The following is a 26219-nucleotide window of genomic DNA, read 5'->3' on the forward strand; positions in this document are numbered from 1 at the left end:
AAGGTCTGGCTTAAGGTATTTCCAACCAAGGTTATACTCCACTCTAATATGCTAACTTTCCTGAATTGCACAACCGAGTGTCGGATACCCAAACTTAGAACTAAGATGTTCTGAAGCCTAATCCAGTTTTCTTCCCACAAAATCAAGTTGTTTATCTAATCTGCAGTGTCTTTTCGAAATTAGGTCCCCTCAAAATATATGTATTTAAATTTTCAGTTGGAGCCAGTTTTGGAAGTAAAAATACATTTCAAAGCATAAAAACAGTGAAGTCAATTGGTATAAGGTATCCCTTCTTCTATTTCTTCACTACACTCCATAAAATTCATCTACCTATTATCCCCACACAGAAAGAAAATAAAAAATAAACTGAAAAACAGTAATAATGAATTGCAAAAACTAAATTTCAAAAGTTATCAAAGACCTTAAAAATTCTAGTGCCCAAATAACCTTGCCTTTTCCATAAATATATATTCAAGAAAATAAAATATCCTTGTCTATTCCTAGTACTTAGGCTTAGTACACCTAAACTGCTTCAGTATGTCTTAATATAGTTCTCTAAGCCATTAAGAACATGGTCTAAATAAAACACATTTATCTAATCCTGACATTGTGTTGAAACAGCTATTATAAAAGCAATAATCTTGGATTATATGTTGATTATATAAATTGTACCTTTTTGCCAATTTTCAAAACAATCCATTACTCTAAAAAAAGTTATGTTGTTATTATTACAGCCAATTAATTTCTCTATACATAAAATAAAATTAAATTAGCCATGTTAACCTATAGTATTTGCAGTACCAAAATAATATGCATTTGAAGCTCAACAAACATCCACTGAATAACTACTATGTGCAAATATATCCAATGTTAGAAAAAGTAAAAATATGTAAGCCTACTCAGTATTGCCTTTTAAATTATTGAAACTGAAATATTTATTGAGATGCTAGTATGTACATGAAAAATAAGATATAGTTTCTAAAGAAGCTTAATGTTGCATGCAACATTATTAGAAAGTTAGAGTGCTCATTTCTTCATTAATTCATTCAAAAAATACGTATTGAGGGCATAAGGATTTAGTACCTACTCTAGGTGCTCTATATATAGCAGTGAAGCAAACAAAGCCACAGCTGTAGAGAAGACTACAATCTAGTAGAGGCAACAAACATTAAATACATAATATGTCAGGTAGCAATGAGATAGACACTGACAGGTAGGAAAGGTTGTATGATCAGGTACGGCTTCCTGAGGGGAATTCTGCAGGCAAAGATAAGAGCAAGGCCAAAAGGCCTGAAGAGAGAGCACCCTTCTCAAGCTGATGAATGTGGCTGAAGCAGAGTGACCCGGGGGAGAATGTAGGAGAGGGGCCAAAAGTGAGCCAAGGTTGGGTTATGTGGTACCTCGCAGGCCATACCCAAGACTTCAGATTTTATAAGTGTGACAGGAAGTCATTAGAGGGTTTTGAAGGGGGCTTATGTTTTAAAAGGAATAAACTGGCTGTCCCATGGAAAATAAGTTGTAATAAAGCATGACTGGATACAGAGAAACCAGGTGGAAGGATACTACTGCCTTTGTTCCAGCAAGAGATGATGGCGGCTCTCACTAGGGTGTTGGCTATCTGCAAGATAGGAAACAGTACTTGGATTCAGGATATATTTTAAAAATACAGCCATCAGGACTTACAAATTGACTGATTGTAGTGTATGAGGGAAAAAGAAAAATAAAGTAAAAATATAGGCACATGAATTGTTTGGAGGAGTAAGATGGTACGATGCTTAATTTTATGTGTCAATTTGGCTAGACAATGGTGTCCAGTTGTTTGTTCAAATACCAGTCTAGATGTTTCATGAGGATAACTTTAGATATGAGTAACATTTAAATCAATAGACTTTGAGGACAGATTACTCCCATAGTGTGGGTGGGCCTCATTCAATCAGTTGAAGACCTTAAGAGAAAAGACTAAAGTTTCCCAAAGAAGACAGGATCCGTCTCCAGAGTGCAACATAGAAATTCTGCCTGAGTTTCTAGACTTCAGACTCAATACAGCAATATCAATTCTTACCTGAATTTTCAGCCTTTCACCTTCCCCTACAGATTTTGGGCTTGCCAACCCAACAATTGTATCAGCCAATTTCTTCAAAATTTTTGTCGTTCTCTCTCTCTCTCTCTCTCTCTCTCTCTCTCTCTCTCTCTCTCTCTCTCTCTCTCTCTGTTTGTGTGTGTAAAGGGGAAATGGGGATATAAGTTATATTGCTTCTCTTTTTCTGGATAACCCTGACTAATATAGGGGTAAACGAGAAATAAAGTAATAAGATATAGAAACATGAAGTGAATTCATAAAAGGAACTAACATTTGACTGGAGTCTTAAAAGATTCATTTATTAATTTGTTCATCAAATATTGAATTCCTCTGATGAGATGCTGTAGATACAGTAGTAAAAATAATAAAGACAATAATAATAATAGTGAATCCCTGCCTCATGGGTCTCGGATTCAATTGAGGGGAAAGGTGATAATGACATAAATAAATTGCCTCATAAAATGTGAGGATAAGGGTTATGGAAAAATACAAAACTGAATAAGCCCAGTAGGAGGTGATAGTTGTAGGATGGGTCATATAAAACACCACTTTAAAGTATTTTGAGAAGATGTGCTTAGAGTAAATACTTGAAAGAGGTTATAAATGAGCCATGTAGCTTTCAGGAAAAAGAGTTGTAGCCAAAAGAAACAAAAGCTAAAGCCCTGAGACGGGAGCACCTTGGCTTTTTCAAAGAACGGTCCAGAGTGTCTGGAAAGGAACGGGAGAGAAATAGCAGATAAGATCAGAGAGGGCCCTGTTGTTTAGGGCATCGAAGGCTATTGGGAGGATTTCGGACTTTTTTTTGAGTGCCATGCGAAGCCATCCACTGAAAGATTTTGATTAGAGGGGTGACATGATCTGATTTACATTTAACAGAACCATTCTGGATTCTCTATGGAAAATAGTATTTAAATATTTGAATATGAAAATAAAGACACAGAGAAGCAATAGATATAAGGTCCTAGAAACACTCTCTTGTTTTCCTTTTTAATTTTTTTTTCACATTTAAGTCTTAATCTGGAATTTATGTTGATGTAAGAAAAAGGAAGGGATTAAATCTTACATTAGTCCATAGGGATAAGTAATTATCTGAGAATATTCTTTAAAAAGTCCAGGATGCCTAATTCATCAGAAATGCCATAGCTGTTATATACCAGTTCTGGAATATACATGTGGATACTTTTTGACTATTTATTCTCTTCATTGTATTTATTTCTTCCTATGTGTTCTAATAGTAAAGGGTTTATATCACATAGTTCACATTCTCTGACAATAAATGCAATAAAATTTAATCAATAACCAAAAAAAGACCAAAAAAACACATTTTGAGAAATTTAACAACATACTCAATAGGGCTAAGGAAAAGTCATAATAGAAATTATGCAATATTTATAACTGAATAGCAATAAAAGCAGTATTATCTTCAAACTTATATACTGCAGCTAATGTCATAACTGAAGAAATATTAATAATCTTAAGTACATATGTGAAGAAAGAAAAACTCTTTCTGATTTCTTGGGTTCTATTGGGTTGATCAAATATACTTGTCATTTTCCCTCTACTGGCTTGGGATTCCTCTTTCTTTTAATAGTTATTCTTAAAATTTTAACATGTGTACATCATTTAAAGTCAAAAGGTACTCGATACATTTACTCTCCTCTCAGAAATAGAAAAGCCTTAGAATAGCTCAGCTACAATTACTAAGCTCTCCTATTGTGCATATGATTTTTGCCTGCTATTATAGTTCAACCTTGTATTTAATCTCCTTCCTTGAACACTCTTCCTCCTGTATCCACATACTCCTTCTTGCATCCCGATCAAGGATTTACTTGAAAGTCACCTTCTCAAAGACACCCACACTGATCACCCTATTTGAAATCACAACCTGCCACCCCCACCTCTACACACACACCCCCAATGTTCCCAGACTCCTTAGCCTGGATTTATTTTTTTCATATAGATATTATCATCTATAGTATGATTATTTACACAATTTATTTATTTAACTTATCATTTATCTCCCTTCACTAGAATTCCAGAGAGGCACATTGCTTTGTTTTGTTTTTTTTACGCTTGTAATCCTAAGCACCAAAAAGAATGTTTGGTACATAGTAGACACTCAAAGTATTTAAGTATACTAAAGTATACCATCACTCTGACTGCTGTCTTGAGAATAGACAACAGGAAGTTAAGAGTGCAAACAGAAAGACCCACGAAAAAGCCATTGCAATTATCCATGAGATCAAGGCGGTGCCATTGAAAATGTGATCAGTGGTCAAGGTCTGAAAACATAAAGGCAAAACCAACAGAATTTGCTAAGGAACCAAAGCTTCCAAAGTTTGGGGCCTAAGCAATCAATCTAAACAACAGAGCTGCCATTAATTGAAATAGGGAAGACTGAGAGAGGGTCATCAGTGGAGTGTGGAATATCAGAATCTCAGTTTGGACTCCTTATGCAATGCTAAAGTCACATGCAGTACAATTCTCCATTAGCACATAGTAGAGTAGAAATGTTTCCTCTATTGCTCAGAAGAATTTCCCTTAGGATCCTTGAATTTTTCCCCATTTTATAATTTAATTTTCTGCTTCCTATTGAAAATTTGGAACTCAAAAATTTGACTCCCTGTATCAAAGATTTTTTTTTTAGTGAAAAGCTTAATTGACTAGAATATTCAGTAGATGTAAATATGTCAATGCAGAAATAGCACTGTAAACATCTCAAATCATAAAATATTTATTTGAAACAGAAATACTGAAAAAATGTCATTTAATGCCACAGAAAAAAATGCTGGTTTATTATTGAACAACAATAGAACTGATAAAAAAGGTTTAAACCATTAAGCTAAATGAAGTTGATATATATTGCAATGTAAGTAAAATAACCAATCCCATGCCTTCTGTCCTAGTCTTCAGCATATCAACTGAAGCAGTGCTTTATCTGAAGTTTCTTAGTCACCAAAAAGGTAGGTCTGTTCCAAACAGACCTTAGCATCAACAAGAGAAGATTTTGTGGGGAGAAACTACTTGGCTACATTTTCCACATGCCTATTTTTATCTTTCTAGGCATTCAGTCTCTTCAGATTAGAAAACAAGCAAATTTTTGATAAATAATAATTTACCATCATACTATGTCATAGGGTATATTCTTTCTTTATCCCCAATCACTGAGGAAACAAACAATATGACGCTTCAGTTTATATAAAACAAGTAAAAAGCTGTACACAGAAGCTGAGTCTATGAAACTAATACGTAGGGTTTTGCACAGGCCTGGTCCATTGTCAGCATCTAATACCTGTTGTGCTTTTACATGACGCTGGGCTGCCTGCATGTTGCAATCTACATTACAATCCAGGCCCCCTCCCAGTGATTCCAGATTGGGTTGCAGAAAGCATTATGTGGTGGTTATAACTCTGCAGCAGAGGGCAATTCAGGGCTTTCTCCTGAAGCCCAGGGTTTTCTGGCAGGCTACTCCTGCTGCCAGGCCAGTCCCCATTGTGGCCCTGCCCTCTGCGGCCCAGCCTGCAGCGAGCGCATCCCGCGGTGGGCTCGAGCTCCTGCGGGAGCATGGAGCCAGCGGAGAGCGTGGTCCCCAGGGGCCAGGGAAGGCAGGCTGGCTGAGCCGTTACCGGTCTGCGCAGTCAGGGCATCCTCTGTGTCCCGCCATGGTTCTCGGGAAGAAACTAAGTTGCCTATGGACCTTAGGTCTCTGTCTGGTAGCCAGTAAATCTCCCAAAATCCCCTCCATCACAGACCCGAGTTTCATAGACCAGTGTGTCAAGGCTCACAACGAAATGCGTGGCAAAGTCCAGCCCCACGCGGCCAACATGAAACACATGGTGAGAAAGAACCCGGCTGGGATCTTATTTCTCAGGTGCCCCCTAAGGTATCTGGGCGATTAATTTCATGGGCACAGTGTGGATTCAGTCTAGACTTTCTTCAGGGAGCTAAAAATCATACCTGGGCTGGGCTGTCTTCTCCAGGGTGGTGCTGGAGAGAATGAGAAAGGAAAACTTGAAGCTGTTCCTAGTTTAGACTTAAATATGTGTGTCTATATATGTGTGTGTGTGTGTGTGTGTGTGTGTGTGTGTGTGTGTGTGTGTATGTGTCTCTCTCTCTCTCTCTCTCTCTCTCTCTCTCTCTCTATATATATATATATATATATATATATATATATATATATATATATATCACATAACAACCAACAAACACTATTAATGTTCAGTTTTCCAATGTCTGTTTTTGATCTTCAAGTTCAATCATGGTCTGCCTCCTAAGATACAGATCACATTTTTTCAGATGTTTTGCCCCTGAACCAGATGGATTGCCATCATTCTGCCTCTGACATAAGTTTCCTTACTGCTTGCCAGCTGTTAAACACGTGGTTCAGGCAAGTTTGCCACTAACATTTGTGTCTTAGAGGAAGAATAAATATGGAAGCCCACATATAGTCTCATTGTTTGCTCAGTAATTAAATCTTGATTGAGTAAAGAATATGTGGCTTAAGGATTTCATCTAACCTGTTAGGATTTGGATTTGATCAGAACAATTTTGCTCATTTTCATTCATGTTATCAGTAACTAAATTTTAATCTTTTAGAAAATCATCAATGCTGCCAATTAAAATTAAAGGCAAACTTATAATGGGTGAATATCAATGTTTTGCATTTTAAATATTTTTCAATTTTTAGAAAACCTAATTAAGTCTTCTTACATGTTTTCATAAAATTGAAATTGTTCATCATTGTAGTGTTCATACCCATCAGTGGCCAAAGTAAAGAACAGATGTCATGCTTCACTAGGGTGTCCCATAAATCTACTTTAATCCCTACTTAATGGTAATGGAAATTCTTATCATTGCATGGTGTTCCCCTAATCCCCAAAATGCGAACAAAAAGAAGTGAGGAAGCAGATCCTGAGTAGCATTGATAAACAGTATTATATTATGTAAGAACATTGCTGTCCTGCTGAAAGGAAAGATTTGACAAGTTGATCTCTTCTCTTACCTCAGAGCTTCCACAGTTCAAAACTTCCCTAGAGTCTGAACCAGTGTCTGTTTCCAATGTCAACAGCAACAATATTCACAAACCTACTTACCATTTATAGATGCCGCATGTTGTACAACCATGTGACAAAAGATGCAGACATTCAGTGTTGTGGGTTATACTGAACCCATGCTAAGGTTAGAATGAGGGGAATGTTTTGTTTTACAATAAATTGTGTGTGTGTGTGTGCGCATGTGTGTGTGTGTGTGTGTGTGTGTGTGTGTATGTCTGCATGTGTGTAATATGCAATAACCTATAAAGCCTGTGCCCAGAGCATATAATCCTTCCTACCGAGGTCTCAGGGTGGTATGAGTTTTAGTTATTATTATGGCTGCAACCCATTTCCAGCAATAAGTTTTATAAGAGGTCAGGCTGGGCTATAGTATGAAATAAACCTTGAAATCTCATGTATTTATTTTCATGAAACGAATTTCAGTGTAATATTTAGTTCTCACAATGACAGGGGATAAAAATGTAATCTTCAACAGTTGGGGTACACTCCTTTCCCCATTATTAAACACACACACACACACACACACACACAAGCCTGGGGTTAATGTTCAAAAATACAGGGGAAGCATCTTTAGGAATCAAGTCGATAATCATCATTCATTCCAAACTAGTCATGATCGGGCAGCCAAAGATGCTGCCCGTCCAGGTCTGGACATGCTACTGCTCCCATGGTGGTCCTATAGCACAGAAATCTTGGAGGCTGGGAGAACCATGTTAGAAATCCTAACTTCCTAGAACACTGTCCTTCCATGCCCTGTGACATCTTGCTGTATGTTGAAGGTTCTGATTCTGGTAGTAGCTTTTATGTTTAGCTTCTTAAGCTTTCTACCACGCCAAATTCTAGAGGCAAGGAATTATAGGGAGTCTATCTACCTGCTGGGAATGCCTTCTTTGGAGTTGTGGAGCTAGGAATGGGAAATGCAATGACTAAACTCAAAGAATCAGATGCCCAAAAAGTCGAAGCAAATCCATTTGCCCTATCTCTCCTGTTAAATACAGCGAAAAACTTTGTATAGTATATTTTTTAAAAGCAAATATGAAAAGACTCTAAAAGTGGGAGAGAAGGAAGCAGACAGTTCAACTAGCATCTACAAGGTTCAAGGAATGATACAAGGTGAGTACCCTGGATTTCCTGTTTGACTCTTTTCATCTTGGACTAGATACTAAACAAGTTTGAATCCAGAAATGTTAACGAATGCAGAGAATAAAAGCCTCGAGAAAAGCCTTCTTCCTCTTGCCAGAGAACCAGAAAAGTGGCAACCTACTAAGGCAGACACTGGTTTTTACAATGACCATCCTAGTCTGGACAAACACCACAGAAAAAAACAACAACCGTCCCAACATTTTCAGCAAAGGCCAAGGGAAGAGCCTCGACTACCAGCCTGGCCTGACACTAATGAAGGACCACTCTCACCTCCTCTCCACCAGTGTTCTGTCAGAGGAGGCTAAGTGAAGACGCTTCCAGGCTCCACCAGGCAGTAACAAGTTACCCCACCTGCCCTGCCAGTGCTGAGTCAGAGCATGGAGCCTGGACTTTCACTAGCAGTAATAAAGGTGGTGCTCACAACAACCCCTTCCCCAGGGTGTCAATGAAAGCCATGTGACAACTTCCAGCCCCATCTCAAAGTAACGGGTACCCCTTCCTCCACTGTGATGTCTGCACAGGCCAAGTAGAGAGGTTAGATTTTCATCGCCACCTGGTGATAACAAGGCACTCTCTCTCCCTGTGGGATAAAGTCAGCAGAATCAAATGGAAGCCTGGATGTCCATCTCCTTCCAGTGGTAAGCAGTATCTTTCTCACAGTGAGGTTAATTTTTTTTTTTTCTTAAATAAGAGTGAGTGGGGAGCCAGGACTTTCATCCACCAACCAGTTATACATGGCTTTCCCCACAATTGGATGAGTGTCAGGGAAGACCTATGAAAGCAGGAGGATAAAATAAGGTCTAGAGTATCATAACATAAACCTCAAAATGTTAAGAATACAATAAAAAATCACTCATCATACCAAGAACCAGGAAATATCAACGTGAATGAGAAAAGACAAAAGATGCTAACACCCAGATGACACTGATGTTAGAAGTACCTGACAAGGATTTAAAAGTGGGCATCACAAAAATGCTTCAAAGAGCCATTATAAAAATGCTTAAAACAAACAAAGAAAAAGAAACTTTGAGGACGGAAATGGAAGTTATAAAAAAGATTCAAATGGAAATTTTACAAATGAAAAATATAGTAAAAATTTAAAACTCATGGGATGGTTTCAATAGCAGAATGAATATGATAAAGAATGAATATGGAAAAAAAAACTGTGAACTTGAAAATAGAACAATGGAAATGACCAAATCTGAGCAACAGAGAGAAAATAAATGGGGGGAAAAATGAACAGAAATTCAGGGATGAGGGGACAATAATAATATATCTAAAATTCTTGTCACTGGAACCCCAGAAGGAATGGAGAAAGATGGGGAGGGGTAGAAAAATATATTAAGAAATAATGGATGGACCTTCCAAAACGTGGGTTAAGACATAAACAATATCTCTGAGGGATGATGAGCCCAAAGAAATTCATGCCAAGATACATCATAATCATACTCCAAAAAACTTAAGACAGAGAAAAAAATGTTAAAAACAGCTGGGGAGAAACAACACATTATCTATTGCACAATAATAATTTCAATGTCATCAAATTTCTCATCCAAATTCATGGGTGCCGGAAGGAAGTGGCACAACATTTTCCATTTCAATGTCAATTTCAAAAGAAAAAAGATTAATCCAAGAATTCTACCCAGAGAAAATATTCTTCAGGAATGAAGGTAAAATTAAGACATACTCAGCTTCAGGAATTAAGACAATTTGTCATAAGCAGACCTACTCTAAAAGGATACCTAAGGAAAGATCTTCAAACAGTAAGATGATAAAACAAGGACTACTGTAATATCAGAAAAGAAGGAACAAAAAGGCAAAAAGTAAAAGTATGAGTAAATACAATAAACTATTCCTCTCTTATGTTTTCTAAATTATGTTTGAATGTTGAAGCAAAAATTATAACATTGATATGGTTCTTAATGTATGTAAATATTTAAGATAATTACATTATTGGTGGAGAGAGTAGTAAAGGAACCTACATGGAAATACAGTAGTCCCCCGCCTATCCATGGGGACACATTCCAAGACCTTCAGTGGAATCTTGAAACTGCAGATAGTATTGAACTCTATACATATATGGATATATGCAAATATACTCATGTGTGTGTGTGTGAACACACACACAAGTTTTCTGTTCATGTCATTCACCTACAAATTTAATGCCTTTTCCATCTTCACTAAGCACTTATCACACACTATGACCATAACTTTTGCAGTTTGAGGTGTGGCAGCAAAACTATCACAAATTTCTTCACAATTTCAAAGATAGATTCGTTCTTACCACAGATCTTATCAACCTCAACATACATTTCTTTTTATTTCCTTATTAAGAACTTTCATATTTTCACTTAAAGGAAGCATTTTATGGCTTGTCTTTGGCATATCCAAATTCCAAGCATCACTACTCTTGTACTTTGATGCCATTATAAAGTAAAATAAGGGTTACTTGAACACAAGCACTGTGATACCATCACAGTCAACCAAGATGGGTACTAAATGACTAATAGGCAGGTAGTGTACTTAATATGGATACGCTAGACAAAAGGATGATTCACGTCTTGATGGGACAGAGGAGAATGACACAAGATTTCATCATAGTACTCAGAATGCCATGCAATTTAAAACATGAATTATTTATTTCTGGAATTTTCCATTTAATATTGTTTGACGACAAGTAACTGAAACAATGGAAAGCAAAACCACAGATAAGGAAGACTACTGTAATATTTCTGCATTTCAGACAAACTGTAAAATGCTGGCACCATTAGATTGTGATTAGTTACATATATTATGTAATACCAAAGCAACCACTAAAACATCTATATAAAAATATATACTTAAAAACTCTATGGACAAATCAAAGTGGAATTCAAAATAATGGTCAAGTAACTCACAGGAAGGCAGGACAGTGAAACAGAAATGAAAACTAGAGGGGCTAAATAAAAACTAATAAAATCGAAATAGTATAAATACATCAATTTAAAAACAGAGATTGGCAGCATCGATTCAAACAAATAAAAAACCCAAACAAACCAATAAGCTATAACCAAGAAATCCACTTCAAATAAAATACGAGGTAGTTTGAAAGTAAAAGGATGCGGAAAGACACATCACGCAAACATTAATCAAAAGAAAGCAGAAGTGGATTTATTAATATCAGGTGAAATAGATTTCAGAGCAAAGAAAATACCAGAGAATGGCATAACATAATGATAAACTGATCAATCCACCACAAAGAAATTGTAATAAAATTTTAGATTCCCCAACCAACACGTTTAAATTACAGGAACGAAAGCCAATATAACTCTAAAAAGAAATAGAAAAGTTCTCAACTACATTTGGAGATTTCAATATTCTTCTCTCAACAATCAGATAGAAAATCAGCAAGAATAAGACAACTTAATATTAGTCAACTAAGATCTCATTAACACTTATAGAACAGTCCACTCAACAACTAGAGAATAGGCACATTCTTATCAAGAATGTGGAATATTAACCAATGGAATATTAACCTAATATTAACCTATTAGCCTATGGAATATTAACCAAGACTGACCATATCCTGAACTATAAAATAAAAACTCACCAATTAAAGAGAATTGAAACTATATAGATTATGTTCTCAGAACACAATGATATCAAAACAGTCATCTACAGCAAAAGATAACAAGAAACTTTTTAAGTACTTGGAAATTAAACACACTTGTAAATAATACTTGAGTCGAAAAGGAAGTCTCAAGGAAAATTTAAATATATATAACATTATATATAATTATATTATGCATTATATATATATATATATACATACACACAAAATGCAATATATTAAAACCTATTCAGTGCAGTAAAGGAAGTGCTGAGAGGAAAATGTGTAGCACTAAGTGGTTATATTAAAAAAGAGGAAAGCTCTTAAGTGGAGAACCTAAATTCTACCTAAAGAAGAGAAAAGGTAAAATACATGCAGATGGAAAAATAATAATAAAGAAGACAAGAAATCAACGAAGTTGCAAATAGAAAAAAAAATGAATGGAATAAAAATCTTATTCTTTAAAAAGATAAATATATAAACAATGGCACAAATTACCAATATCAGGAATGAATCCAGGATAGCATTATAGACCCTGCACACATATACTATGGACAACCCTGCACACATATACTATGGACAACTCTACACACATTTGACAAAAGATAGTGAACTTTGACCTAAATTTTACACCTTATACAATAATTAGCACAAAAGGAAACACATATTTAAATGGAAAAACCTAAAAATATAAAACTTTTAAAAGAAAAAGTGGAGAAAGTTCTCAGGACCTACAGCTTGATGAAGCTTCCTAATACAGTGGATAACTTTGATTAAACATGACACCAAAATCACAGCAACAAAAGAAAAAGTCAATAACTTGACCCTCATCAAAATTAAAAATTTATGTTCTTTAAAATACCTTGTTAAGAAATGAAAAGACAACCTACAGACGAGGCAAAATATATAAAAACCACTTATCTCAGAAAGAACGACTGTCTAGAATATATAAAGAACTCTAAAAACTCAACTGTAAAAAACAAAAACAAAAACAAAATTTAGTTAGGATATGAAGACTGAGCAGATATTTCATCACTAGGATATACACATGAAAATAAGCACATGTAAATATGTTCAGCATCCTTAGCCACAAGGAAAAAGCAAATAAATAAAAAAACAATGTGATATCACCATCAAACAATTAGAAAAGCTAAAAATAAAAAATAGTGCCAATATCAAATACTGGAGAAAATGTGGAGAAACTGTATCTATCATACTTTGCTGGTGGAAACATAAAATAGTATAGCCACTCTTGAAAATAGTTTTGCCTCTTTATTTTTTTTGATGGTTTCTTCTGCTGTGCAGCGGCTTTTTAGTTTGATAAAAAGTGACCCAGCAATCCCTCTCCTGGGTATATACCCCAAAAAATCTGAAGACATTTATCTGAGTAGATAAATGTGATCTGATGTTCACAGCAGCTTTATTTATGGTGGTCAAAACATAGAAACAACCAAAGTGTTCTTCAATAGATGATTAGATAAAGAAGATGTGGTACATACATACAATGGAATACTACTCTGCCATAAGAAAAGATGAAATAGTGCCATTTGTGACAACATGGATGGATCCTGGACACTTTTTCCTTTTCCTTTTATCTTAGAAGAAGAAAAACATATTGCTACACAAAAACCTGATTATACATATTCATTGCAGCTTTATTTGTAATAGCCCAAACTTGTAAATATCCAAATTTCCATCAATAATTGAAGGTTAAACAAACCATGGCATACCCATACCATAGCATACTTCTCAGCAATAAAAAGGAACACACTAATGACGCATGAAACAGTGTGGATGGATCTCGAGGGAATTATGTTGAGTTAACAGAAAGCCAATTTCAAAATAGTTACATACTTTGAAATTCTACTTATGTAACATTCTTGAAATGACAAAATTATAGAGATAGAGAACACATTAGTGACTGTCATGGGTTAGGCATAGGGTGGTGGAGTGAGTATGAACTTAAAGGGTTACCATGAGGGATCACTGCGGTGATGGGAGAGTTCTATATCTTCATTGTGGGGCTGGTTACTTCGATTTACCCATGCAATAATATTGCATACAACTACACAAACACAATAAATGCACGCCAAACTCTTGAAATCTTAAGGTCTGTTGATTGTATCAATGTCAATATCTTGATTTTGATATTGTACTATAATTACATAAATAATTACTAGTGGTGAAACTACGTGAAGTTTATACAGGACCTCTGTGCACTACTTTTGTAACTTCTTGTGAACCTACAATTAGTTTAAAATAAAAATATTTTTAAAAACCATCTTTCCAATAACAGCTACATTAAGACATTGTCACTTTTCTCAAAAATTGTTTCTGGACTCTGTTCTGTTCCATTAGGCTATTTGTTTCCCCTTGTGCTAATACCATAATGTCTTTAATGTAGCTTTATGATGTCTTGATATCTGGTAGAGCAAGTCCCATAGCTTTGTTTTACTTTTTAAAGATTGCCTTAGCTGCTGTTGGTTCTTTGAATTGCCATATGAATTTTATAATAAATTTCCACTAAGAAAAATCTACTTGAATTTTCATTAAAAGTGAATTAAATATCAAGATCAACATTCTTTACAATATCGAATCTTCCAGTCCATGAACATTATATACTCTTCCATTTATTTAAGTCTTAAAATTTCTCTTAATGATGTTTTTTACCTTTCAATGCAGAGATCTTTTTATATCAGTAATTTATTGAATTTATTTAAACATATTTGATACTTTTCATGCTATTTGTTTCTGGAGTATATATGAAAATACAGTTTTGTATATTTTCCTGGTATCTAGCAACTTTGATAATTTCATTTATTTCTTATAGTTTTGTTTGTACATTCATATGAAATTTGTGTACCCAGTCATGTCATCTGTAAATAATGATAAATCCAATCATTATACATTTTATATATCTTTTGTCTTATATATTTATAGTGTACATATTTTATTATACTACATAACCTCCAGTACATTAAAATAGAAATTAATGAGACATCTTGTTTCATTCCCAATTTTGTGTGAAAGTTTTCAATATTTCACCATTTTATATTGATGCTTTTTTGTGTTTGCAGATACTTTTGATCAAATTAAGGATATTCTATGACTAGTGCTCTAAGAAACTTTTTTCCCTTTTAAATTATAAATGGGTACTCCTCCATTACTTATGATATATTTGCATGACCATCTGAATTACTAGACTGAAGTCTGACTTACTTCAATCATATTCAATTATATGTTGAGGCCATCTGCTAGGTACTGGAAATACAAAGATGAACTGTTACAGAGTGGGTCATCGAATGTTTCTGAAGCAGAACTAAAAACAAAACAAAAAAAAAGACTAACAGTAAACATGAAATAGAAATTATATTTTATTAAAATAATAAATTTAAATAAAATTTAATCACTGTCATTAGAATAACTTCAATCCAAACAAATATGAACAATTAACTCTGAATTATTTTTATCTTTCAGACTTGGGATGAAGGTTTAGCAAAGGCTGCTAAAGCATGGGCAAACAATTGCAAATTCGCACACAACACCTGTTTAGGAAAATCATATGAATGCCATCCGATTTTTGAATACGTTGGAGAAAATATTTGGTTAGGAGGATTAAGCATATTTACACCGAAATTTGCTGTTGTTGCTTGGTATAATGAAACTGAATATTATGATTATAGTAGTTTATCATGTACCGCAGTTTGTGGCCATTATACACAGGTAAATATTTAACATTTTGTTGATTAGCTCTTATTTATACACATTTTAATCACAAGACAAGGTTTTTAGCATTTTCTTTTAAGCTTCTTTTGAGTATCCAGGAAACTCACTATCATTTGAAATATATTTTTATTGGATATACAATTCTATGGAGTTTTGTTTTTTTCTGAACTTTTAAAATTATTCCACTGTCATCTTACCTGCCTTATTTCCAACTACAAGTCTACTATAATCCTTTTTTCCTTATTCCTGTGTATGTAATGTGTCTTTTTTCGATGATTGACTAAAATGTTTTCTCTAATATGGGTCTGGAGCGATTTCAAAATGCACTAAAGTTTTCTTCATGTTTTTGTGCTATAGTTTACTGGGTTTCTTGTAACTGTAGATCTATAATTTAAATCAAATTTGGAAAAATGCTGGTGAATGTTTCTTGAAATATTTCTGTCACTCTCTCTCACTTCTGTCTTCTCAGAGTCCAGTTACTCTGAAGGCCATTTGAGCTCCCAAAGTTTATTAATGCTTTCTTCTCTTTTTTCTTGAATTTTTTTCACTCTGTGATTAACTTTATATAGTCTGATTGATGTATATTTAAGTTCATTAATCTTTTCTTCTGTAATGTTTAATCTACTGTTAATAACATTTACTTTTAGTTTATTTTTCATCTTAGATGTGAAAGTTTACATCTCTAAAAGTTTATTTTTGCCTTTTTTATATCATCAGTAACTGTATCTAGAATGTTTAATTTTTCATCTAGCTTTTTAACCATACGGGAAACAGTGATACTAATTAATGTTTTCCTTGATAATACTAGCATCTATGTTAGTTCTAGTGTAGTTAGGATAAACTGATTTTTCCTCTTCATTATAGTTTATTAAATTCCTAAAATATTCTAAAGGAGTGGGTATTTTAAGGATCTTGTTTCATCTCACTTAATTAAGTGGGAAACCAGCTCAGAATCTATCTGATTTTCCAAAACTACACACATGGTTAACAGCAAAACTCATCTTTTCTCAGTTCACTGGGCTTTTACTGCATTCTGCTGCCTCTCAGAGCCATTAAAATATATTTTGCAAAACTGCTGATTATGGCTACACCCAGGCCCTGGGAAACAGTGACTAATACATCATTTTATAAAATATGTCAATACATTGTGTTAATTGAATTGTGAAATAAATAAGTTAAAAAAATTCATTTGTGTTGTCAAATCTACATTAATTTTTCTTGGATTATTTTGTTTTACAAATGGAATAAATAAGTATTTTTCCCATTGTTCACTGGAGAAATGGAGGAAAATTCCATTCTGTCATTATCACAAAGGAATACTAATGTAATGTTTTCACCTTTTTATCTCTCTCCTACTGTCTTGTTTTCCAGAGGAATCTTTTTCTTTTGAACAACTTCTATTCTTTGTAACTAAACAAAAATAAAGTTCACTATCCTCATGGTGGACTGTTTTTTGTTTGTTTGTTTTTTGTTTTGCAATAAACTCAATATGTACCTAATCTCTATCCCTATCTGTCTCATAATTTTACAGAGGTAAGAATATGGTTAAGACCACAAAATTTAAAATGTGATCATAAACTAAGTAGAATGTTTCAGAGAAAAAAATAAAAGGTAATTATTGTTTTCATTTATTGTGAAATGAAATCATTTCATTGATTTTAATACTGTTTGTATGATATACCCATTGGGAAAATAAAAATCTATTTCATAAATCATCTAGAAGTAATTAATATTTTGGCTATATATTATATTCTTTTGATTTATGAAGATTTAGTTAGTAGTCTTCAAAAAAACAGCCTTTAAAAATTTAAACTAAATATTAGAAATTAAGAAAAAGTAACCCATACGTATTTGTGTACATTCATTTTTTGTAGCATGACAAAAATTATACCTATTCCCATAACGCACTGTTTGCATAGAGTTGTTTGGCATATTTTATTTAAAAATTCCTTTCCTTACAGGTAGTTTGGGCCAATTCATATAAAGTTGGTTGTGCAATTACAATGTGTCCTCACCTTGGGGAAGCTGAAACTGCAATATTTGTATGTAACTACGGACCTGCGTAAGTTATTTTGCTATTAAAAATATTTTATATGGAAATAAATGTTATGAATTGTTTCCAAAAATAGAATCTTATATTAAAAAGACAACTATATTTTGGTAAATGAAGTCTCCCCCTATAAGGCTGAACAAAAGCAATAGATGAAAATAGAAAGTGGTAAGAGAATATAACCTTGTATACAGAATTATATCTGTCATGAAATATTAAACTTGAGAGTGAAATGATGGAGATTGTTAAGTAAAACAAAAGAGATAATATAAAATACATTGCCACACTAATATCTAAATACTGGGAAACAAAATAGATGGGTAGATGCTTCCCTAATATTATACAACATAACTGGAATAAGTAAATAATTGAGAATGATGGTAAAAAACACATCTTCTAAGGAAAACTACCATAATTTTTCATTGCCTTGCTGAGAATTGCACATCTAAACAGCACTACAACATAAGCCTAATGAAAGGTTCCAAAACGAAACTTGAACTTTGATTGCAATGAATCATACAAGAAAGAAAATAAAATCTACTACTAATCCACTCTTTAACAAACAAAAACTATTAAATAAAATGTAGAAAAGATGAAAAAACTGGCAAAGAATACATGTAGGGGATTGGTAAACAGAAGCTGAGCCTTGCTAAAATTGCTAAGGAGAGGTACAAATGTGTATATCTCTTTCTATATTTTCGGCCACGCCCTCTCAGAAGCAGAAACAAGAATGATAAATGCGTAACTTAACAAGGAGGGAAACAAAGGACAGATGAAACAAATAAAATAAATAAGAAAATGATAGCCTCATTCCTACCTATATCAATAATCCCATCCAATCTAAGCAGTACAAACACCCAAAGGAAAAGGCAGAGATTATGAGACTGGATAAGAAATCCAAAACCAATTATACCTTGCCTACAAGAAGCAAACTTTAAATATAAAGACACAAATAGATGAAAAGAAAAAGGATGGAAAAGGTTTACAATGCTAACAGTCAAAACAAAGCTGCAGTATCTATATTAATACCAGATAATATAGACTTCGGAGCAAAAAAATGTTACCAGGGATTTAAAAAACAAGGCCATTACAAAATGATAATGGGGTTAACTAATTAATCAAGAGGCAACTTGGAAAAAGTGGGGAAAATTCCTCAAAAGGCACAAATTATATAGGAGAAATAAAATGAAAAGATAACTACAGAGCAAAATCTCTTACAAACATCAGTACAAATATATATATATATATATATATATATATATCTTTGTGTTTTCGTATTGTTTTAAATAACCCCTTAAAATATTTTTTACAATTCTTAGCTCACAGACTGCACTAAAACAGACCACAGGCCAGATGTGGCCTGTGGGCCACACTCTGCTGACTGCTGGTTTATAGGTCCATATAGAAAATCCAGTGGAATCTATGAAAACTGTTCTAGAACTAATAAATAAATTTGGCAGTTTTTCAGGAAACAAGATCAAAATACAAAACTCAATTACATGTCCATATATTAGCAATGAATAGCATAAATTAAATTAAAATGACAATACCATTTATAACAGCATCAAAAAATAGAAATTATTTAAGGATGAATCTGTCAGAAGACATGACAGACCTGAACACTGAAAATTATACAATATTCACGAGAAAAATTAACACAGACACAAATAATTAGAGAGATATACCTTATTAATAGTTAAAAGACATAAAATATACATGTCCATTTGCAATTTAAATTTTCCTTATTCCATTTACAAAAACAAGATAATCCCAGTGTTCTACAACAAAATATATGTGACTGTCACAAACTTAATTACACTGGGATCCATCTAATTTGTGTTCCACAGAATATAACTGCCAATATAAATGGGATACCGCATAAAGAACAGTTTTAACAGTTTTTGAAAAAAAATTTTAACAAAAGAAATGAGCATAAAATTTGGAGAAAAGTCACTATTTTTCCTTTTCAACACTCATGATCTAGTGAGTAACCAAAACCACTTGCATATATGAATGCAACTAAAGAAATTAATAGCCACTTAGCTAATCAATGTTTTTCTTTTTTACAGAGGAAATTTTCCAAATGTTCCCCCTTACGCTAAAGGAGTATCCTGCTCTATGTGCGAGGAAGAAGAAACTTGCGTAAAGAAGCTCTGCCGTAAGCAAAGAGGAAAAAAAATATTTCTAATATTTCATTTGAAGAGCAGTTTCCATAAATTCATTATATTTTAAAATTTGGCTCTCCTCAAGTTTACGGAGAATTTATGAATGAGATTGGATTGTTACTATATGATGAAATGAATCATTTGTCATAAATTATCATATTTAAACTCAGATGATCTTTCCCTTCTTCACTGATGATTTTCCCCCTCAAGCTAAAGGACAGAAAGGAGTGAAGTATAACTGGGACCAGTGTGTTGCTACACAATATATAATTGCTGCTATACAAATAACTCTTAGTGAAAATGTTTCTTATTTGTATTTGCTTCCATTTGCTTCCTCTCATTAGTTATTATTAAAATAGTGACTCACTCAGAAGTAATACATTAATCAATGTCCAAATTAATTGTGATTTATTTGTGTGGTTTTTTTTAAGTATAGCTATCTCAGTAGATATGAAGAGGTTTTCATTTGCACTTCTCTAATGACTAATGGTGTTAAACATCTTTTCGTGTGCTTCTTACCACTCGTATTTAATTATGATTTAAATCTAATGCTTCTCTTCCATCATCAGCCTTTTGGTTCTCAGAACAAAGATACCTTTTAACAATAAGTATATAAATTCTTGATTGAGGACAGAGTGAAATGGGTGAAAGGAGAAGACGATTTAGAAAAAGAACAAAAAGGACTGTGATGCCACAAAATAAGACAGACAGAAAAAAAACATATTAAATGATTCTATTTCTTATAAAGTTCTAAATCAGAAAAAACTATTTTACATTTGGAGACAGAATAGCAGTTACCTTTGGAGAGGAAAGAGGAGTTAGTAATTAGAAGAGGATAACAGACGGTTACCTAGGTGTGTGTCCACTTTGTAATAATTCATCCAACTTTCCATTTATGAGGTATGTATGTTCCTATATTCATGTTATACTTCAATTAAAGAGTAAATTAGAAGTATATTCCCTCTAATTTCAAAACTCCTTTAAGGCAACTTAAAAGATAAACTTATTGGCATTATCTCCCACTTGAAAACTAATGTTTTCTAGTCAAAGTGAGATAAAGATAACAATAATACACTCTTTATTTTTCAGTTCCCCTTCCTGCCCAATATCCAACATACTGTCATTTCTTTCCTGAAACAGCACAGTCGCCCACTTCTCTTCATACTCTATTCAAAAATGTTTTAGACAAAGAAAATCAGATCAAATCACTTCTTAAAATTACTCCATTGCTTCATATTGCAATTAAAGAAAATCTGACTCTACGCCATGTGGCCACAAGCCCAAGCATCACCTGGCACTTGCCTCTGTCTCCTACTGTACTTTTTATTAACCTCCCTTTGACACACTAACCTCCATTATCACCACCTTCAAATACTCCAAACTCTTTCTAATAATCCCAGCATCTGAATCACCTGAGTCTGTTTCTAGTTTCATGATCATTTTATTTCTCTTAGTTTTCATAACATGCTCTGTTTCTTGGTGTGGTACATTCCTTTAAAGATGGCCACCAACAATTCCTCCCCTCCTTACATGCACATGCCACTCCTGCCATCAAGAACTGGAGCTCATTTCTCCTCCCCTTGAACACGGACTTGACATTGTGCCAGTTCTAGGCCCAGCCTTTAAGAGACCTGGCAGCTTTGGCATTTGCTCTCCTGGAACCTCCACCGCATACGGAGACATCCATGCTCTCCTGCAGGAGAAGTTCCCCTGAGAAAGGCCAAGGAAGAGGAGAGGTCATCTTTCTGTTTCAACCCCAACTGAGCTCCAGAGAAATGCAGCCATAACATTGAACCCTGATGACCCTACGCATAGCAGAGGAATTGTCTCCTAGAGCCAGACAACCCAGATAACTGTGAGAAATAATAATCAATTGTTATTGTTTTAAGCCATTAAGTTCTGGAAGTTTGTTTTACAGCAGTAGTTTGCAGAAAAACTTGGTATGACTACAAAGTTCTTATTAAACACCTAACAATACGTGTAAAACAACAATGTAGAGAATTCTACCTTTTCCTCTGCTCAACAGACGGACACAGGATCGTTCACCTTATCCAAATACAACTTAGTCAAGGCTGGGATACAGTTTATGTAAAGCTTGGCTGCCCCTCTTTCAAGAGTGTAGACTTGTAGGGTTTTCCACTGAGACCTTAGTGGGTTCACTGCTGCCTTCCCCTGGTGCATTCTGAATTCCAATCCCTTATTATTTAAGCACATTGAAATTAATAAAAATAAAAAAAAAAATAAAAATCTGCTTTGACTTCAAGAGAGTTTCAAAATTAAACTAATAGCTTGAGTACAAAATGGGTATCTCCTGGGTTCATTTCTTTCACCTCTGCGTCTCATCTAAATCTTGAGGCACTCAGTTCTCCAATTTTCTCTCTCTAGCCTTGCAAGGTCAACAAAAACTCTGCTGGTTTCTCTGTTTCAAAAAAATCGGCCTCTGCCAAGGCTAAGCCCAGATTTTCAGCCCGACACCTGAACCCAGAATCAAAAAGTGGTCCCAGAGAAAGAGCAACTTGCTTAGCAATAGCCCACCTCTCTACGGATCTCCGCTCTGAAATCTTCACGCTCCAGTCTTTGTTGCTTTAGCAAATCTCTGATGCTCTGAAACATTGTTTTGTTGTATTTTATTCGGATTTTCTAGCTGAGCTTGATGACAGCTTTTGTCTATCACAAACTATTACTTTAGCAGGTACTGACAATGGTCACCGAAACAACACCACACAAGCAGCATAGGTTACAATAAACTCTGATACCTGGTAGGAGGTGTTCTCCCAACTTGTTTCTTTTCCAAATTATTCAGAAATGTGGGGCTGTTCTTGGCCCTTTCCTCTTGCAAATTAATGTTAGGATAAACTTATCAATTCCACAGAAAGACCTTGAGATTTTGGTTGGAATTACATTTAAATTATAGATAAATTTAAGAAGAATTAATATCTTTAGAGCATTGGCTATTTATATTAATAAAGATCATTTTCTGGGGTCTATTTTTAAACATCTTTCACTTAAGTTTTGAAACTTTCGCAGTAAATATCTTGCACCATCAAATTAGATTACTTAGTGACATGTATTTGTTGCTGCAATAAGTGGTATTTTAAAATATTTCCTAATTGATTTTTGATGATTTATAGAAATATAAATTATTTTATATTAACCTATTATCCAAGAATCTTATGTAATTCTCTTATAAAACTAATAGTTTGTTGATTTTCTTGGATTTTCTGTAAAAGTCATGTTATCCATAAAAATGCAAGTTTGGTTCTGTCTTCTAATCTTTATATCAGTTATTTATTTTCCCAATATGAATACTCAGTGACTCAGTGAACATGAGCTGTAATTGGAGACACATACTCTCTTGTTCCTGTCCTTAGGTTAGGGATATATTTCATCGTTACACATATTTGTTTTAGATTGTTTTTAATTAGTCCTCATTGCCAAGTTATGGAAGTTTCCTTATTTTGTTTTGAGCTTTTACCTTGAATGAATGTTTCATTTTACCAGATTTTTTTTCTGCACCTCTTGAAATTATCCCAATTTTTTTTCCCCGTTAATGTCTTAATGTTGTAAACTACATTAAAACATTTATTTCTCTTTGTTTTTTTTTTGGAAACAGTATTGGAAGCAATACTTGGTAACTTTATTTTTTTTTAATTTATTTGTGTTTTCAATGCCTCTTTGAGTAAATTCAATTTTTTAAAAATTGGTCCATTTCACTAATATTTTCTAATTATTGTAAAGAGATACATATGTGGTAGTTTTCTAATTTTTTAAATCTTTTATCATATCCTATTTCCCTTTTCCCTTTTGTTTATTTATTATTTCCCTTGTTTTTATTTTGAAACCACTTTATTTAGGCATGTTTGAATACAAAAAGCTGTACATAAATTTAATGTATACAACATAACTGGTGAGATTTATACTTTCATATAGGTACTGGGAGTTAAGTGATGACCTAGTAATCCAATTTTAAACTATTATTTCATTCCCATGATAAATCCAACTTGTTCATGAGGTTTCTTTTACAGATGGCTCGATTCTTGTTAATATTTTACTTATCATTTTTGCACTTAATTTTAGAATTATCAGGGGCCTCTAACGCTCCTTCACTTCTGCTCATATGATTTTGACTTCAAGATTGTGTAGTAGCCTCATAAAAGATTGAAAATTGGAAACACTATTCTTAATATTTTGGTTACAGTTTGTGTAGGATTCCAATTACTTATTTTTTGAATGTTGGGGAAAGTTTTCTGTAAAATAATTTTGTTCCAGGGTGTATGGTGTGTATGTGTGTGTGTGTTGATTTAATTATTTTCCATATTATATGATATTTAGGTTTCGATTAGAAATTAGAAAATTCTTTTTGTCCAAGTTTTAATGAAATTCTCTTATATTATTTCTGCCTTATCTGTTGTGTTCCATTTATTTAATTCCTACAACTTGATTTGTGCCTTTTCTCAATTTTGTTGATCAGTGGTTATAGAAAGCTACCTTTTAGTTTTGTTAATTTTCTTTTTGAGAGACAGGACATATAGTGTAATGGTTAAATATATAGGCCTCGGAGGCAGATGGCTTAACTCAGGAGGTGACTAAGAGGATTAAGCATGATAACTCAAACAAAGCGATTTGGCCCCAAATAAAGCAAGTTCTCAATAAATTTCAGTTATTATTATAGTTAGGTTCCTCACTATTTTCTATCTTTGACCCAGTTTATTTTTTTCATTATACTAATAATGCTTTGAAATGATACTTTTCATTCATTTTTATTTATTTATTTATTCCATTTTAAAATTGAGGAGAGATTCTCTCCCCTAGTTTTCTGTAAGGAACTTTCTTTTTTCCTGACAACCATTTATATCCAAAGGCTGAAATCTCACACACTACCTAGACATTCAAAAAATAAATAAATGAATTTTTTAATGACATTAATTCCTAACAAGAATCCTGTTAGATTGCAGGAGAAAAATACTCTGGGGAAAAACATACAGCAAAATTTGGAGGACTGTAGGTACCCAAAACCCAGCCTGAAGGAATTACTTTGGCAGAGTGCCAAAAATAAAGTTAACTGCTGGATATAGTTTTGTCTATGTTTGGTTTTTGTGCCTTCAATATGAGAGATATTCTAGACATATTTGTGGACATGACATTGTTGACAAGGGGCACCATACAGATTTTTAAGGACTGTGGGAGCTGCGGAGGAAGCTTTCATTTTTCTTACAGCCAAACTAAGTTTCCTAAGTTGATTATCTTATTCTAAAAGTCAGAAAAGCAAGTGAATGCTTTTAATTTTATAATATGTTTTTTCTATTTTAGGAAATAGAGAACTTGATAAATCTGAACGTACGTATTACAATATTTCAGCTTTGATTCAATTATTTCCCCTCTTTGAAACTAAACTGAACTCTTAACCATTATGTTTTATTGACAGAATATCCATATTGGAATCCATCGGGGAAGGCACCTCCACAGAAAGCATATCATCTACTGTGCCTAATTTATGTTCTGCTGAGAATGTTTTAAGTGTCATTTATGTACAACAGAAATTCTCAAGCATAACAAGAAAGGAACTATATGGCTAAATCTAACTCTCATCACTTTTATAATTAAAACTTCTTTCTTGTCTATTGTCTGAATTTAATGTCTGTTTTTTATTCAAAAAACTTATTGCAGTATAGAAAAAGGGTAGCAGTAAAAACAGAAATCTTAAGGTTATTTTTTTTAATTACAATTTTACGTGTATCAAAAGAGTCCCATTCTCTAACATTCTAGGTTGCATTTTTTATTACAGTAGATCTAAGGAATGAAATATTCCAGATATTAGGTACTTTCCTTATATACCAGTAGTTTCCTTTAAGAATATCACCAACAGTACCCAAAAACAAAATGTTATTAAGGTAAGTTTCAGATAGCACATCATGCTATATTATGTACATAATATTTGGGGAAATGGATGAGAGCAGATTAAATTCAAAAAGGGAAATCAATTAAATTTTAAAACTTTGAAAGGTAAACGTATGTTTTAAAAATTAAAATTAAAATCACATTATTTTAAGAGATTTTATTTTAAAATATTCCCTGTATTAAAAAAACAGAATTCAGATAGCATATCTTTTAAACCCTTATAAAAAAATTACCTGTAGTATAGTTACATCTCTACAAACAAAAGAATCGCTCAATTCTGGCATTTGTCTTGTCTGACGACAAAGAAAAAAACCACACACACACACCAGATTATTCAATTAATTCTGTTTTAAAAATCATTTATGTTGAATTGTTGACTCTCGTGGACTAAATTATCAGATCTTTTTCATCTTGAATAAAGCAACCACCAATTTCCCTAAGCTATAAACGCGAAAAAACATTTTTAATGTATTTTTAACATGACAGAGTTATTTTGTATATAACGCCAAACATG

The 26219-nt window shown here is 33.5% G+C and overlaps 1 protein-coding gene across 1 annotated transcript; it reads left to right on the forward strand.

Annotated features, from left to right (window-relative positions):
• The first annotated feature begins 5742 nt into the window (after positions 1-5742).
• LOC109460032 (GLIPR1-like protein 1) lies at positions 5743-25324 on the forward strand. The gene is made up of 5 exons (XM_019755025.3): positions 5743-5916; positions 15344-15589; positions 17554-17654; positions 19712-19800; positions 25233-25324. The coding sequence occupies exons 1-5, from the start codon at positions 5743-5745 to the stop codon at positions 25322-25324; spliced, it is 702 nt and encodes a 233-aa protein (XP_019610584.1).
• Positions 25325-26219: the final 895 nt, after the last annotated feature.

Source organism: Rhinolophus sinicus, chromosome 1 (assembly GCF_057876585.1).
Source record: "Rhinolophus sinicus isolate RSI-liver-muscle chromosome 1, RSI-T2T, whole genome shotgun sequence".
In the NCBI taxonomy this organism is placed as follows: domain Eukaryota; kingdom Metazoa; phylum Chordata; class Mammalia; order Chiroptera; family Rhinolophidae; genus Rhinolophus; species Rhinolophus sinicus.

Excerpts from the sequence above, each read along its gene's own strand:
- LOC109460032 (XM_019755025.3), top strand. The coding sequence starts at position 5,743 with ATGGTTCTCGGGAAGAAACTAAGTTGCCTATGGACCTTAGGTCTCTGT. Across the intron at positions 5,917-15,343 it reads CGGCCAACATGAAACACATG|ACTTGGGATGAAGGTTTAGC; the intron begins GTGAGAAAGAAC and ends TTTATCTTTCAG. Across the intron at positions 17,655-19,711 it reads GTATGTAACTACGGACCTGC|AGGAAATTTTCCAAATGTTC; the intron begins GTAAGTTATTTT and ends TCTTTTTTACAG.